The following is a 15,822-nucleotide window of genomic DNA, read 5'->3' on the forward strand; positions in this document are numbered from 1 at the left end:
TGTAAAATTACGACTGCCAAATGTCTACAAGCAATCGCTGTGGTTCATATATTGATTCATACAGTACAGTCCTCACTTTAGTACATTGAATTTTTTTTCTTCAATAAAAGCACATTGTCCAGGGTGTTGTAGGGAGTATGTTGTCATGTTTATTCATGTTTTTTGTATTGACACCACAGTATCTTAGTCAACCTTGCACTGCAGAATGCCGATGGTTAATTAACATTAAGGATTTTGCTAAATACCAACTTGTGTTTTGTGTTACCTCAAAAGGTTGAAAATCATTATTTTAAGGACAGCTTGTAGCTAATGTTAGAAATAACCTTTAATACAGTACAATTTTTACTATGCACATTCATTTAGAACTGCGACGAGACCTCACCCATGCCATTATATATGAAAATACTGCACACCCTCAGGCTAATCGGAATTGAGTATTATTCTCCATGGCTACTGTGTAACAGGAAGATCTTTCAGCGGCTCGCTGTGCAGATGAGAGCCAGGTCCAGTGAAGTGTGTTGACGTAGGCAGAATGTAGCGTAGCATGTTTCCACATAATGTCTGGAAGGCAAAGCACAAAGCAACTTTAGTAGTTCCTCTGTTAAGGAACACACACACACACACACACACACACACACACACACACATACACACACGCACATATGTTCGTAAGTTTAGATAGCATACACATGATGCGCACCCACATAAATCGTTACATGGCTTGACCTAAAGCCTGTGTCTGCTGGTGAGTGTTGGTCTCTGGTAATTTGTCCTTGTGAACAGCGTTGTCACTGGTCTGGGCTGAGAGTTGTGTTATCTGATGGTGTGAGCCTGTCGTTCTTTGCGTGGCAGGTAGATGAGTGTGTGCGATAGACTCGGACGCCGCCGACCCCGCAGCCTCCACAGCTTTAGAACTCCATTAGAGGCTTGCTCCTGAACTGCCGCACTGGTCGATTACGGGATTTGCCGAGAAAAGATCATGATTTGGTGTGCTCTAGAGAACAAGTGCGCGTGCGTGTACGCGCGCGCGCGTTGTGTGGGTGCGCGCGCGTGTCTCTGTGTACGAACGCATGCTCCTGTGCATATGGCTGGGGGATTGTCAAACATAGCAGTGCTGAGTTAGGCCAAATATGTGTTTAGGGGAGTTCCAAAATCAGATGCCTTATGGGCACTGTGGGATTCCGACACGGCAGAGAATAGCACAGTATGTTAAAGTTTGCCTGACTCTATTATTGTAACTGCTGTTGGTGCCACAGGCCGTTAAATTATAATGAGGATTTCCATATAGACAAGCTGCGCATTCCAGCATTCGGGAAATCATATGCACCAATACTGATTATTAGCTAGACCGTAGGCCTTTCCCAGAAATGCAATAAATATGAATGTATTTAAGCTTTAGTTTGAATGGCATGGGAGAGCAACCCATAGCATATGTTTTTTCACAGATTCTCTTCAGTGTCAAGCCTTGTATAGCATGTTGTTTATGGGCCAGCAGCATGGGCCCCGAAAGCACCAGCTGAATCGGTCACACACCATGAGTCGGGAAGCACTGAGTGTGGCGCAGTGCAGTCAACAACACAAGTCCTTGTCACGGCATTGCACATGCAATAAGGAGTGTCCCCTTTTGTTACACTATTTTCCCCGTTCTCGCCAAAGTCTTTTCTCTCCTTTTCTGTTTTCTGATTCCTTTTTTTTGGTCTGCTATCGCTTTTTGTCTTGTGTTGTTTCTCAACAAATGTGATCCGTGTGGAGCCACAATGCAGTAAATCACGTACTATTTTTATGTCTGTGGTTGTTCTCTCTTTTTCGGTCTATTTCGGACTATAAAAGACACCAGACAACTTTAAAAAAAGCAACAAAATTGACGTTGAAGCACTCTCGTGTCTACACCGCTCTCACAAACCTTGTTTTTTACAGTTAGATTTCAGGCATTTAATTGATGCTTCCATCCAGAGTTGACTTGCAGTGAGCATGCAGGATAGAGAGGTACAGTGCCTTGCTCAAGGAAACATTTGACCATATACACATGACTGTCGACAGGCATACGTTAGCTGCTAGCTGGATTACTCCCAAGACAGTTACCCGCATAGGGCACTAAGGGCAGTTGGTCTGTCTCGCCAAAGCACCAAACCTGCCACCCACAGTGTGTGCAAACATTCCTCCACTCACACTGACAGGCCAGGCAGTTAGCTATTCAGCATATGATGTCCGAGGATCGTTACTGTGACCACTTCTAGAATATTAATCCAGCAACCCCCCCAACTCCTGCTCCCTTGGCAATTTGTCCAGTCAAGCATATTCCTCTGCCGTACTTAATCCTTGAGGTTTTCAAAAGGGAAGATGTGCTGACCCAATAAAGTGCTGATGCGACTGTTTCTTAGGCACATTTTCACGGAGGAAAGAGTCGTTTTGTTTACACCTCAAAGTTCCTCTACAACTCTGAGTGAAAAGTTGACGATGTGATGACAGTTTAAGGTCAGCTGAAAATAGCACGTTGTCTTTGGCAGCTCAGATTGGTGGATTCCAGCCTTTGTTCCGCAGATGCTTGATGAATCTTATTTAAATCGGGGCTTAGATGGCGGTTTGCATTGTTTCAGCTGAGGTGGTTTTGGCCTTGGTTGAAAAGCTGAGTGATTCTTTTTTTCTTCTTTCTTTTTTTAGGTCAGAAGTTTGTGTAAAAGACAAGAGGGGAGTTTGTGTGCTTACAAAATGTATTTGTGCATGTGTGTGCGTCTTAAGAAAGTGTGTGTGTCAGTGCGAGGCGGTCCTGTTTCACTACTGTATTATTAGCTGTGCTCTCGGACATGGTCTACTTTTCCTGTCCCCTCTCTCCCATCCACTGTGGTGGAAAGCGCCGAGTCATCAGAACACAGACCGCCGTGGCGCTCCTATCGCCACAACATGGCATTTACCGGATCAGGGTTTCTACCAGTGCCCGGATTGGCACATACTTGTGGCTGCTTACTTTGGACTAGCATATTTTTTTTCTCCTGAAAGGGAGAACAAAATCTGAGCACAACAGCAATTTGACTCCCAGTTTTAAAACCATAGCTGGTCTGCCTCTGGAGATATACAGCGTGCTTTCTGAGACGCTGCATTGCAATTCTCTTGTATTTCAGGAAAAGGGTTATGATAGGGTCATTGTGAGGCAGCCCTGTCATTCTGTCCTCTGTGAGGGTAGTTGTATGTTTTCTTTGGTGTGTGTTTCGGTGATGCTACACTCCTCCTGCTAGCCGTGCAATTATTTTGTTCCTTCCCAAACCACTTCTGGTTTTTCTGAAACTTGCAATTGACTGTCAGTGTCCATATAGTCCACACACGGATGATGTCACCCCTCCTGACGGTTGCCAGGTTACTGTGCATTGCCCCCCAACCCCACCGCGTCCCACCTCCAATTAATCATTGCGATACGATGGATAATTAGTAACCTCCGGCCCCAGAGGGCACAGGTCAAGTCCTGGACACATGGCGTGCCTTTTGTTGCTGTAAATCCCTCCCAGTGCTGCCCTGTTACTAATGTATCCCCCTCTCTTCTCTTTCCCTCTCTCCTCCTCAATCCCTTTTCTCTTGTTCCTCTCCCTATCCCTCTTTGCTGCAGGATGGAAGAGTGATAATGGGATGGATGTGAATATGGGCCAGTGGGCAGGCATGTGTGCCCTTCTCCTCCGCCTGGCCCTGCTGCTGCCGCTGCTGCTCTTCCAGCCGCCCCCCTGCCACTGCCAGGACCCCCAGGGTCTGCCCCAGGATGGACCTCACTTTGGCTTCACGCTGCCCGTCTACCGCGCCAGCGTTTACGAGAACTCGGCGGCACGTACCTACGCCAACAGTAAAGTTAAAATGGGCATCCACCTGGCCGTGCGCTCCTGGGATATCCGCTACAGGATCACATCGGGGGATGATGAGGGCTTCTTCAAGGCAGAGGAGTACGTGCTGGGCGACTTCTGCTTCTTGCGCATTAGGACTAAAGGCGGCAACGCGGCCATCTTGAACCGGGAGATTCAGGATAATTACGTGTTGACCGTGAAGGCCTCTGTCAAGGGCGAGGCCCTGCTGGAGACCTGGGCTAAAGTCAGCGTCCAAGTGTTGGACATGAATGACCTCCGACCGTTGTTCTCGCCCACCACGTACTCCGTCACCATAGCGGAGAGCACCCCTCTCAGGACTAGCATAGCACAAGTTACCGCCACGGATGCCGACATCGGCTCCAATGGCGAATTTTATTATTTTTTCAAGGACAAAATGGAGATGTTTGCAGTGCACCCGACCAGCGGAGTGGTTTCCCTCAGTGGGAGGCTCAACATTGACGAGCAGAACCGATTTGACCTAGAAATCCAGGCGGTGGACCGCGGGATGAAGCTGTACGGCAACAATGGGGTCAGCAGTACGGCCAAGCTCTTTGTCCACGTAGAACGTCTTAATGAGCATGTCCCAGTCATGAGTGTGGTCACACACATACCCTCATGGCTGGATAAAGACCCTGTGTATGCGGTAATCACAGTAGAGGACCTCGATGAGGGTTTGAATGGAGAAACTGACTCGGTGACGATTGTGGCCGGAGACCCCTCTGGCCAATTTTTCCTAGAGAGATCTGAGGGAGACGAGTTTGCGGTAAAGGCTTCGGAGTCTGTGGACTGGGACGATTACCCTCATGGCTATAATCTCACCCTCCAGGCTAAAGACAGGGGCACCCCTCCAAAGTTCTCTGCTGTCAAGGTCATCCACCTAATGGTGAAGAAACCGCAGACGGTTGAAGTGAAGTTTGAGCAGGAGCTGTATGAAATTAGTCTGAATGAAATCTCACCCCCAGGCACAATTGTAGCAGCTGTTAAAATCAGTCCAGAGCCCGATGACGCAGAATACATCCTCACTCCCTCCACCGATTCTGTGTACTTCCAGATGAACACTTTAACGGGCGTGATCTCCACCGCCAGATGGTTCACCCAGGTCAACCAGGATGCCTTTAATCTAGAGGTAATGGAAGTAGATAGTGAGCTTAGGGTAAGAGTCCTGGTCGTGATCGACGATGCCAATGACAACACCCCAACCTTCACGCAGTCATCTTATGAGGCTTTTGTCAATGAGAGTGTGCCAGTCGGAACCAACGCGCTGGCAGTTTCTGCAGTGGACGATGACAGAGGAGAAAACGGATACATAACTTACAGCATTTCCAGCCTTCAGCCCCTACCCTTTCAAATCAATCAGTTCTCTGGTATCATCAGCACCACTAAGGAGTTGGACTTTGAGTCCTCATCAGAGAGCTATGCGTTTGTGGTTAGGGCATCTGATTGGGGTTCCCCTTACAGGAGAGAGAGCGAAGTCAACGTAACAATCCACCTGGAGAATGTGAACGACAACAAGCCCTTGTTTGAGAAAATAGCATGCCAAGGGGTGGTCTCCAGGGACTTCCCTGTTGACGACGTGATCACCACAATGTCCGCCATCGACATAGATGAGCTGGAGCTTGTTAAGTACAAGATTCTTTCAGGGAACGATTGGGGTTTCTTTGAACTCAACCCTGATTCAGGGGTGCTTACATTGAAACAGTCCCTTGCCACCGCCAGTCCAAAGAATGGGGTTTTTAGTCTAAAAATAACTGCCACAGATGGCGAAAACTTTTCCGATCCAATGTTTGTGAACATCTCCTTAGTGCATGGGAAATCTCCCCCCAAAAGTTTCAATTGCAAGGAGACCAGGGTGGCTCAAAAGTTAGCTGAAAAGTTACTCTATAAGTCCAAAGCTAGCACTAAGCCCAAAATTGAGGAAGGCTTCATCGACCTTTTCTCTGTCAATCGACAAACCCCTCAGTTTGACAAAGCATTCCCAACAGATATAGCCGTGCGTGAAGACTTAAAAGTCGGCTCTAGTGTCTTCAAGGTCAATGCCTATGATGGTGACACAGGCTTCAATGGTCAGATTCTCTACTCTATTTCAGATGGAAACACAGACAACTGCTTTAACATTAACATGGATACTGGCCTTATTAGCGTGTTTCTGCCTATGGATAGAGAAAAGAGAGATAGGTATCTCCTTAACCTAACTGTCTATGACCTCGGCCTCCCACAGAAAACGTCCTGGCGTCTGCTTACTATCTACATAGATGACGCCAATGACAATGCACCCCAGTTTTTACAAGACAGCGGATACAGAACGGTTATCCCTGAAAACACTGCCATAGGGACTGATGTCATCCAAGTAGAGGCCACTGACAAAGACCTTGGCCTCAACGGGGAGATTGTTTACTCTGTTTTGACCAGTACCACACAATTTGGTATCAATAGCACCAACGGGATTGTTTATGTCGCTGGTCAGCTGGACAGGGAGTTTGTGTCCACTTTCAATCTTAAGATCGAGGCTCGAGACAAGGCAGAGAAAGGGAACCAGAGGTTCTCTGTCACCTCATTGAAGATCATGCTGGAGGATGTCAATGATTGCCCACCAGCGTTCATCCCTGCGGTCTATAATGCCAGGGCACTTGAAGACCTCCCAGTTGGAACTGTTGTGGCCTGGCTGGAGACCCAGGACCCAGACGTGGGACTGGGAGGCCAGGTCCGCTACTCTTTAGCCAATGACTACAACGGGAGATTTGAAGTGGACAAGGCGAGCGGTGCCATACGGTTGACCAGAGAGCTGGACTACGAGACCCAGCAGTTGTTTAACCTCACTGTGAGGGCCAAGGACAAGGGCAGGCCCGTCTCTCTTCTATCGGTCACCTTTGTGGAGCTGGAGGTGGTGGATGTGAACGAGAACCTCTACGCCCCCTATTTCTCCCACTTCGCCATGACGGGATCCGTGAAGGAGAACGCACGAATTGGAACAACCGTCCTCCATGTAAATGCCCGAGACGACGATGATGGCAGAGACGGGGAAATCCAGTACTCCATCCGTGACGGCAGCGGGCTGGGGCGATTTGCCATCGACGAAGAGACAGGTAAGCACCCATTTCCTCCTTAAAAAAAAGAAAAACAACAACCTCCTGTTATGTCGATCATTTTAATTAGTCCTGTTATGTTCCTGGTGGGAATGACAGGCACTTTGCAATTTGACGTTAAACAGATTAGACACTGGTGTTGTTCGATTTACATGTAGTGTGCTGCTGGATGTTCATCCTCTTAAGTAGGCTGAGCTCTGTCTCTGTATATTTAATGGTGCTGGACCTTGTAAGTCTTGTCTCAACTGCATGGGAGAGAGTGAGCTGTGCTCCGCAGGGCCTGTCCAGGCCTTGACAAAGAATGTAATTGTGGAGCAGGCCGCTGTGTTTTCGGGGCTAGGGTGTTCTTAAGAAGGTTTAGAGGCATGATTTATAAGCTTAGCTCCAGTCTGGAAGAGTGCCTCGCTTGCCAGATTGAATTACCCTGCCGATCACTTTATTTACATTTAGTGCAGTTGTCATGCCATTTCTGCCTGACACACACCTTGGCTGCTTCTCCCCTTTTTTCGCCCCCCACTTCCCTGTGGGTCTGCAGGCCGACAGTGGCCGTGAATGTTTTGACAGGGCCTTTTGTGGCAATGTGCTTCAAGGTATTCTTGGATTTTCCTGATTTCTATTTATTTAAAGTGCTCGGGCTGTGAGGTCCAGTCAGTACATCCAGTCATTTAAGGGAGGGGCGGACCTGCTTAATTTTCTGTTTTGCTTTTGCAGAAGAATAGTGGAAAAGGATAATTATTTTGACAGTAATATTTTTGCTTAATCTACACCATGCTACTTCCCCCTAATCAGTTAACCAAATTTTTAACCCAATTTCTTTCAAAACAATAAATATTTGGGGAATTAATGAAATCATTGAAATGCCCCAAATAGGGCAGCCAGGGTTAAAGTGGGTAAATGCATAAATGAAAACATTCCTTGTGAGATTTATTGAGATTTGCAGAATCCGCTTGGAATGGGGAGTTCAGGGTTTTCGAGGACAGCAGAGGACAAAGGGCAGAGCTGATTTGAAGGGGCTTCTGAACCAGCCCTCATCTCTGACGGGGATTGTAAATTATCTTGACACTTTCCAATAGCCTCCAGATCCCCAACAAACCATGTTCTCCACAGGAGAGATTCCTCCTCCAAGTCTGGGAAACGTCTCAATGGAATGAGGATGTGAGAGCAGTGAGAACACACCACTACCTGCTCTCGTTGAGATTCAACTTTGATATGAGTGATCATCTTAAGCCTCATTTATACTTAGTTGCGTGCCGCTGTCGGGCTCAGTAAATAGCAGATCTACAAGCTCACAATGCGTCACATTCATGACACGTTGTGAGCTTGTATATTTACTGCATGCAACTAAGTATAAATCAGGCTTTAGTTGATATCTTTTCTTTTTTCTTTTCTTCTTAATTGACTTACAAGGACAGATAGTTTCAATAAAAAATACTACATAAAATAAATAAATAAAGGAAGAGTAGGCTAGTGGTCTCTCTCCTCTGCTCTGTGGAAATGCTCATTAAAGAACCAGTGCTCTTATCACTGTTGTGTCAAAAGGTTTGTGTTAAGCTGATAATAAATGCCAAAGGGTGCACCTGAATCCTTTTTTTACCATTTGAATTGAAAGTATTAGGCTACAACTTCGAGTTAAGTGTAGACTGATGATGGCCAAAGGCTGAAATGTTTGAGCTCTATGCAGGCTCTGCAACTCTGCAAAAAATGATTTAAATTCCTTTTGGCTTTCTTTAGTCATCCATTTGAGTGTGAAACTTTAGATTGTTCGCCCTGACTTCCTAAGATTGATTCTCATGAAATTGTGTTTGAAATTAGCTTTTTTACAGGGCGCAGAGAGAGGAAGATGACATTTTACTGCAGGGTTCTAATCAAGCATGCCAAGGTACCAAAGAGGCAAAATCTCTCTCACTCTCTCAACTATTATAATCGCATATAGTCTCATACTGCTCTCTACAAACTGAACTGTCCAGGGAAGAGACAAATTAATGACTCACCTATAACACGTTTCGGTGAAAAAGAAGACCTGGAATTGAATTATGTGTACCCAATTAAATGAATAAATACTAGGAAATTGCTTGTTTACTGATAAAATGGGGGTTGAGAGAACACTGTGTTCATGGCTCATTGCTATTTTTCCAAGCTCTTTTCTCTTAAATTGTTCGTGGGGCATGGAGGTCAGTCCTCATCTCTGGTGGACAGCTGAACATTGTACTATTACAGATCTAAACTATAACCTCTCAAATGCCATTTCCGACTCCACGCCCTCGGCTGTTATCAATTTCAAAGAGTGGAATTGTATTGTGTTCATTCTCTCTGTGTTGCGGTTGTGTGTGAAGTGGAGATGATCCGGCTAAGCCCAGAGCTTTTTCATTTCATTTACACAGCTGTTCGGATGTCATTTTGTGCATTCGGGCCAGTGTAGCATGTTGTGACATTTAGGGCTGGTGTTAAAAAAGAAACCCCCAATAGCCAGAAGACATCGGGAGACGGGGAGAGATCTTTTGTTTAGTCTCGGGCGTGAAAAGAGGCCATGGATCAGGGTTAGAGGTCATCGGGCGGTCATTACAGCTGTCAGCGGTCAGGTGAAGAGTTTATCACGCTCTCTCTATGTAGAACTGTGAAAACTGTGTCATGGTTGTTTTAACACCCACTCACCTTTTTACAGCATCAGGGACGTGCAGAGAATTTTAGAGAGGCCGGGGCTGACATTTCTAAAAGGGCCTTTTGGTGAAAATATCAGAAATAGCTTGGAGGTCGGCTATTTTCAGTGCTTTATACCAACACTGAACTAAGCATTATCAAGTCAATACTGGAGATGTGGCGTAACGGCATGAATTTCTACACAGAGAGGGCAATTCTTTCAAAGATGCTGCATTCAAGTTCAGGAGAGTTTAGACAAGGTAATTTTCGTGAATGCTGCTTTCAGGTATGGCATGGAAAGAGGGCATTTGCATTTCATTTACCATAGTAAAAACTGCATTCATGGTTTGGAGAGGGCACTTTTTACAGAAGGATAAAAGGGCAGGGGCTCAAGCCCCCTTTGATTTCTATGTGTGCATGTGCCTGTACAGCATGGTGTCTGTCTGTCTGTCTGTCTGTATGTCTGTCTGTCTGTCTGTCTGTCTGTCTGTGGCTAAGCTCGACAAATCACTACACACTATGTGCACACTGCCAGCAGGTCAATGTAGGTAAAATATTAATAATACTAAATATTATGTTTAATTTGTAATGCACTTTTGATTCACAGGGAATCTCAGAGTGCTACATAGTTAAAACATGTAATCAATCATCAGCTCAGTGGCCTTGTGGTTAGAGTGTGGCCTTGTGGTTAGAGTGTGACCTTGTAGAGTGTCTGACTGGGAGGTAGGGGTTTGATCCCCGGCGGGTCATACCAAAGACTGTAAAAATGGGACCCAATGCCTCCCTGCTTGGCACTCAGCATCAAGGGTTGGATTGGGTCAAATGCGGAGAACAAATCTCGCATACAGCAATGTATGTGACAAATAGTAGGAATCTTAATCTTATCATAGAAGGTTTAAAAATGTCAAGCACAAAAGGCTATTGCTGACAGTAGTTAAACAACAATTTAACACGAAAAGGCCTTCAAAAGTAAAAAAAAAAAATCAAACCTCGGTTCGAATTGAAGCGGTGGACAGATAAAACTTCTATTCTGAATGTATTTGGAGAGCTGGTATGACAGTTGGTATAATAGGTTTAAAAAATAAAATAGATTAAAACACATACATTAAAATAAGAATTTGTAATTAAATAAATACATAAATAAATATAACGTGTTTAAATAAGACAGATAAACCCTGAAGGCCAAATTATCATGTGAAGCTTGACCAATCCTCAAAGTATCCATTCATCTGACCGGGAGGGACACCGCACACATATTCTAGATGTACAGGACATATAAAGCATATTCATTCTGAACTGAAATGACCATATATGGACATGGGACACACATTTTGCTTTTTGAAAAAGCCTATTCATTCTGGACTGATATTTTACACGTACGGGACAGGAAAAACCTGTTCATTCTGGCCTGGAGTGACCATATATGGACATAAGGTAACGGACATTCTGTTTTTGAAAAACCCTGTTCATTCTGGACTGAGATCACCATATATGGTAATTAAACGGACATTCTGTTTTTGAAAAAGCCTGTTCATTCTGGACTGAAATGACCATATATGGGCGTGATACACACAAAGCCATTCATTGAACAAAAAAAACGGCTTGGTACTGGGACCCTGGAGGAGGAAGCTGTTCGCAGATCTGAGGGTGGTGAGGAGTAGGTTCAATTAGTCTTTCTATAGGTAGGGAGGGGCATGTCCATTTATGGAGTTAAGAGTACTTAGCAGGACCTTGTAGTCGATCCTGGCTTAAACAGGGAGCCAGTGCAATGAGAATAGGATGGGTGTTATGTGGTGTGTGTGCGCGTGAATTCATAATCTCAGATCCACCGTCCCGCCAGTCCATCGATCGGTGTGTAACTCCATATAATATTTGGACGTCATGTTGATGACATCAGAAATGTACTGCAGTAATGCAGACTCTGGAACTTAATAAGACGTGGCACTGAAGGGGTCAGCCATCCCAATTAGGGACTTCCTCCTGGTTCCATACTATCCCCTCTCACAGAATGGTAACTCTTAGAAAGGCACGTTGAGCTTGATTTCCTTATGCTGAGCCAAACCTTGTTTGAGAACACACAGGGCTCTTTACCCCTTATCTCTAAACTTCTTTGCCTTTTTTACTATTTTGAAAAAACATTTTAAAACACTTAAAATTGCTGATCTACAAGCTGATAACGTGTCGATGTAGATTGGCTTGTTAAAATATTTTAATATGTTTTTCAAAATAGTTTATAAGGCAAATAAGTTTAGGGATAAGGGGTAAGGCATGGACGAAACTATAGCTAACAGTGTTAGAAGGCTTTTGAAAACAAAACCGAGGCAATCTAATCCCAATAACACCAGTGCACCACGCAGCAACACTATTACCTACTCAAACGCACACATTCGACCACACTCTCGCTCTCGCCCTTTAACCTGGTGTGCTTGTTCCCTCGTTGATGAGCAGGAGCAGAGGGGAGAATTTATGGCCCTTGTTAGCAAAGTGTTGGCAAGCCTCATAAATCAACCAGGAGCTGCTGGGAAACACTACAAACGCAATTACAACTTAAAGAGCTTTGTACTGGCCCACACCTTAGTGTACGCACACTCAATCTCTCTCTTACTTTCCCCACATACACATATACATACAATACTGTACATACTGTACAGTACATATACGTTCATACATTCATGCATGTACATACCGTACAGTCGGCATACATACATATATAATTATAAAGACTACAACGGCTCTCATCATGTTACATCTTATTCTGACCCACTCTCTGAACCATATCAATGTTCAGCACGCACGCACATGCACGCGCGCGCACACACACACGCACACACACACACACACACACACACACACACACACACACACACACACACAACCCAAGGCCAGCTTTCCATCTGCATATCCTTTTAATGCAGCCACTAAATATTCATTAATGTCCAGCAGCTCTTGATGAAATACCCTTTAAGTGCTTCCTCAGTTCATGCATGTTAATTGCACGTTGCTGAGGACAGATGATGATATTATGTCTCTCGACTCAAACACAGAGACAACAGGTTGTTTGGTTTAGAACAGACTCATCGTGTTGTCATACAGTAATATGGTCCTGCATCAGATCATGTGTCCCTATCCAATAGCCTTTTGAGCGGTGGTAAACCGCTCCTATACGTGGCTGTGCGTGTGTCTGTAGCCGTTTTCCTCAGCGTTTTGCCATAGTAAAATGTGTGTACGTAGCATCATGTTTGTCTAGTGATGTCATCGTCGTGTGTCTGTAGCCTTTTTCCTTAGCGTTTTGCCATAGCAAAACGTGTGTGTAGCATACCCTGTACATCCTAGACTCAAATCCTAGTCTGAAGACATTATGCAAGCACGGCCACCGCTCACTTCACATTGGGTGTGATTTGTTTTATCTGGTTTGACGGACAGGCATGGCTGATCCTCTCTTTCTCTCTCCACGTGAGAACAGGCTCCACTTTGCATGCATGCGTCTATTTCCCGGCGTGTTCGGCTGTGTTTTATGGTGGAGTGTAGGCGTAGTTAGATTTTTGTCTCAGCCTAATCTAATGATCCAAGCCATAGAAATGACTGCTCTCTCCCTATGCTCTGCCAGAGTGGGTGGGTGGCCTGCCGCCTGATGGGAGCGGGAGGAAATAGTCACCTGACGCTGCATTTATACCTCGTAGTGCGCCAGTGTCCAAAATAGCCAATGTAGTCGTGAGCTTGTACAGTATATCGTCTGGTTGTGTGACGTGCGTCGCCAGTGTACGGTGAAGAAGGCCGAAGGTATTCATCTACAGTAGGTGTGTACAGTATGTGTATGCATGTTCTATGCCATCGTTTCAGTGAGCCAAAGCCTGAGTTTACGATAAGCTTAACACCCAATGGGCCAAACTCGTTCGGTAACGAGATAGGGCCACTAGAGGTCGCTCTGCCAAAAGGAGTTGTCTCGTTCCTCAACGAGACAACAAAGGGTTAACTCTCCAGCGTGCTGCGCGCATGTTGTGTTCCCTGTGAATGACCCTAGTCCATACGTCACACCGTGGCTCGCAGAGAGAGAAAATGGCGCGACTAGGCTGCATTGATTTCCATTCTAGGCTGAAACATAAAAAGGGCTTTATCTATGAATGAGGTGCAAAGAACGCCTTCCTCAATCGTCAGTGGACACACGTGCACATGCACGAAGCTTCCGAGGCTCTTCAAAATAAAGCGTGAGTGAACGGCGGCAGCAGCAACAGCTAGAAATGTTAGAAACCTTGGCTTCCCATGTGTTAAAGAGGTGGTGCCATAGTTTAGTACTTTTTCTGCTTTGTATGTGTCATTAGTGTGGTTGCCTGACTGGGCTGACACTGTAGTCCTGGGGAAACTTTATTTTCACTACTAGATAAACTTTTTTGTGAATCAAATGCCATTGGAAATTGATGGAAATCAGATGCAATTGGAAATTGGAGGAAAAACATTTGAGTGGTGCTAGGGTAAAAAGCTGGGCAACACACTAGTTCTAGCCCAGCTTTATAATTATTTTCCTGACACACGACATCAGATGATGTTCTGGGTATCTAGGCAATATCTAACCACACTTGCAATTTCCAATTGCATCTTTTCCAGTAAGTTCTTGTAAGTTGCTCTGGATAAGAGTGTGTGCTAAAAGCCTAAATTGTAACACACAGTTTGCACAACTCAATAGCACATACGCATCCTGCCAGTCAGGCCAAACCTTTCCTCTCCCAGCGTGTTCGGCTGTGTTTTATGGTGGAGTGTAGGCGTAGTTAGATTTTTGTCTCAGCCTAATCTAATGATCCAAGCCATAGAAATGACTGCTCTCTCCCTATGCTCTGCCAGAGTGGGTGGGTGGCCTGCCGCCTGATGGGAGCGGGAGGAAATAGTCACCTGACGCTGCATTTATACCTCGTAGTGCGCCAGTGTCCAAAATAGCCAATGTAGTCGTGAGCTTGTACAGTATATCGTCTGGTTGTGTGACGTGCGTCGCCAGTGTACGGTGAAGAAGGCCGAAGGTATTCATCTACAGTAGGTGTGTACAGTATGTGTATGCATGTTCTATGCCATCGTTTCAGTGAGCCAAAGCCTGAGTTTACTTGATAAGCTTAACACCCAATGGGCCAAACTCGTTCGGTAACGAGATAGGGCCACTAGAGGTCGCTCTGCCAAAAGGAGTTGTCTCGTTCCTCAACGAGACAACAAAGGGTTAACTGTCCAGCGTGCTGCGCGCATTTTGTGTTCCCTGTGAATGACCCTAGTCCATACGTCACACCGTGGCTCGCAGAGAGAGAAAATGGCGCGACTAGGCTGCATTGATTTCCATTCTAGGCTGAAACATAAAAAGGGCTTTATCTATGAATGAGGTGCAAAGAACGCCTTCCTCAATCGTCAGTGGACACACGTGCACATGCACGAAGCTTCCGAGGCTCTTCAAAATAAAGCGTGAGTGAACGGCGGCAGCAGCAACAGCTAGAAATGTTAGAAACCTTGGCTTCCCATGTGTTAAAGAGGTGGTGCCATAGTTTAGTACTTTTTCTGCTTTGTATGTGTCATTAGTGTGGTTGCCTGACTGGGCTGACACTGTAGTCCTGGGGAAACTTTATTTTCACTACTAGATAAACTTTTTTGTGAATCAAATGCCATTGGAAATTGATGGAAATCAGATGCAATTGGAAATTGGAGGAAAAACATTTGAGTGGTGCTAGGGTAAAAAGCTGGGCAACACACTAGTTCTAGCCCAGCTTTATAATTATTTTCCTGACACACGACATCAGATGATGTTCTGGGTATCTAGGCAATATCTAACCAATATCTAACCACATGTCTAACCTCATGTCCTCCGCCTCCGTACAGCTCAGAGCTCAGCTCTGAGCTATAGCTCAGGTGCCAGAACAAAATCAGAGGAAGGTCAAAGTCAAGGGGAACGAGAGTGAAACGGAAAATGGACAGATTGGGGGCACAACGTCCTAGAGAGATGAGTTACTACTGTACAGCTGCACTACTGGACACCAGGCTGTTTCTTGTTTTGTGTGTGTGTCTGTGTGTTTATGTGTGTGTCTTGGTGTGTACGGTATGTACATGCAAGTGTTTGGAGGCACATCCTGACACAGTCTAGACCAGGCATGCTGGTGAATAATCGGCGGATGTTCACTGTTGGCTAATCTCACAACTCAAGCTCGTATAACTCAGGTGTTTATTTTGATTGGACACACTGCATGCTTAGAGGCTCTACCGTTCTGCTCTAATGTGTCCATCAAGGTCAG

General features: G+C 45.4%; 1 protein-coding gene across 3 annotated transcripts in view; it reads left to right on the top strand.

Annotated features, from left to right (window-relative positions):
• Positions 1-3,618: 3,618 nt before the first annotated feature.
• The window catches only part of fat3a (FAT atypical cadherin 3a), a gene marked incomplete at both ends in the record, with an annotated part of 197,671 nt that continues 185,467 nt past the window's right edge, over positions 3,619-15,822 (top strand). For all 3 annotated transcript variants that reach the window (XM_080731608.1, XM_080731609.1, XM_080731610.1), the window contains one exon: positions 3,619-6,928. In XM_080731608.1, coding sequence (XP_080587734.1) covers positions 3,619-6,928 — 3,310 coding nt within the window. The remainder of the gene's footprint in view (positions 6,929-15,822) is intronic.

Source organism: Nannobrachium achirus (genome assembly GCF_963921795.1).
Source record: "Nannobrachium achirus genome assembly, chromosome: 8".
NCBI classification, from domain to species: Eukaryota; Metazoa; Chordata; class Actinopteri; order Myctophiformes; family Myctophidae; genus Nannobrachium; species Nannobrachium achirus.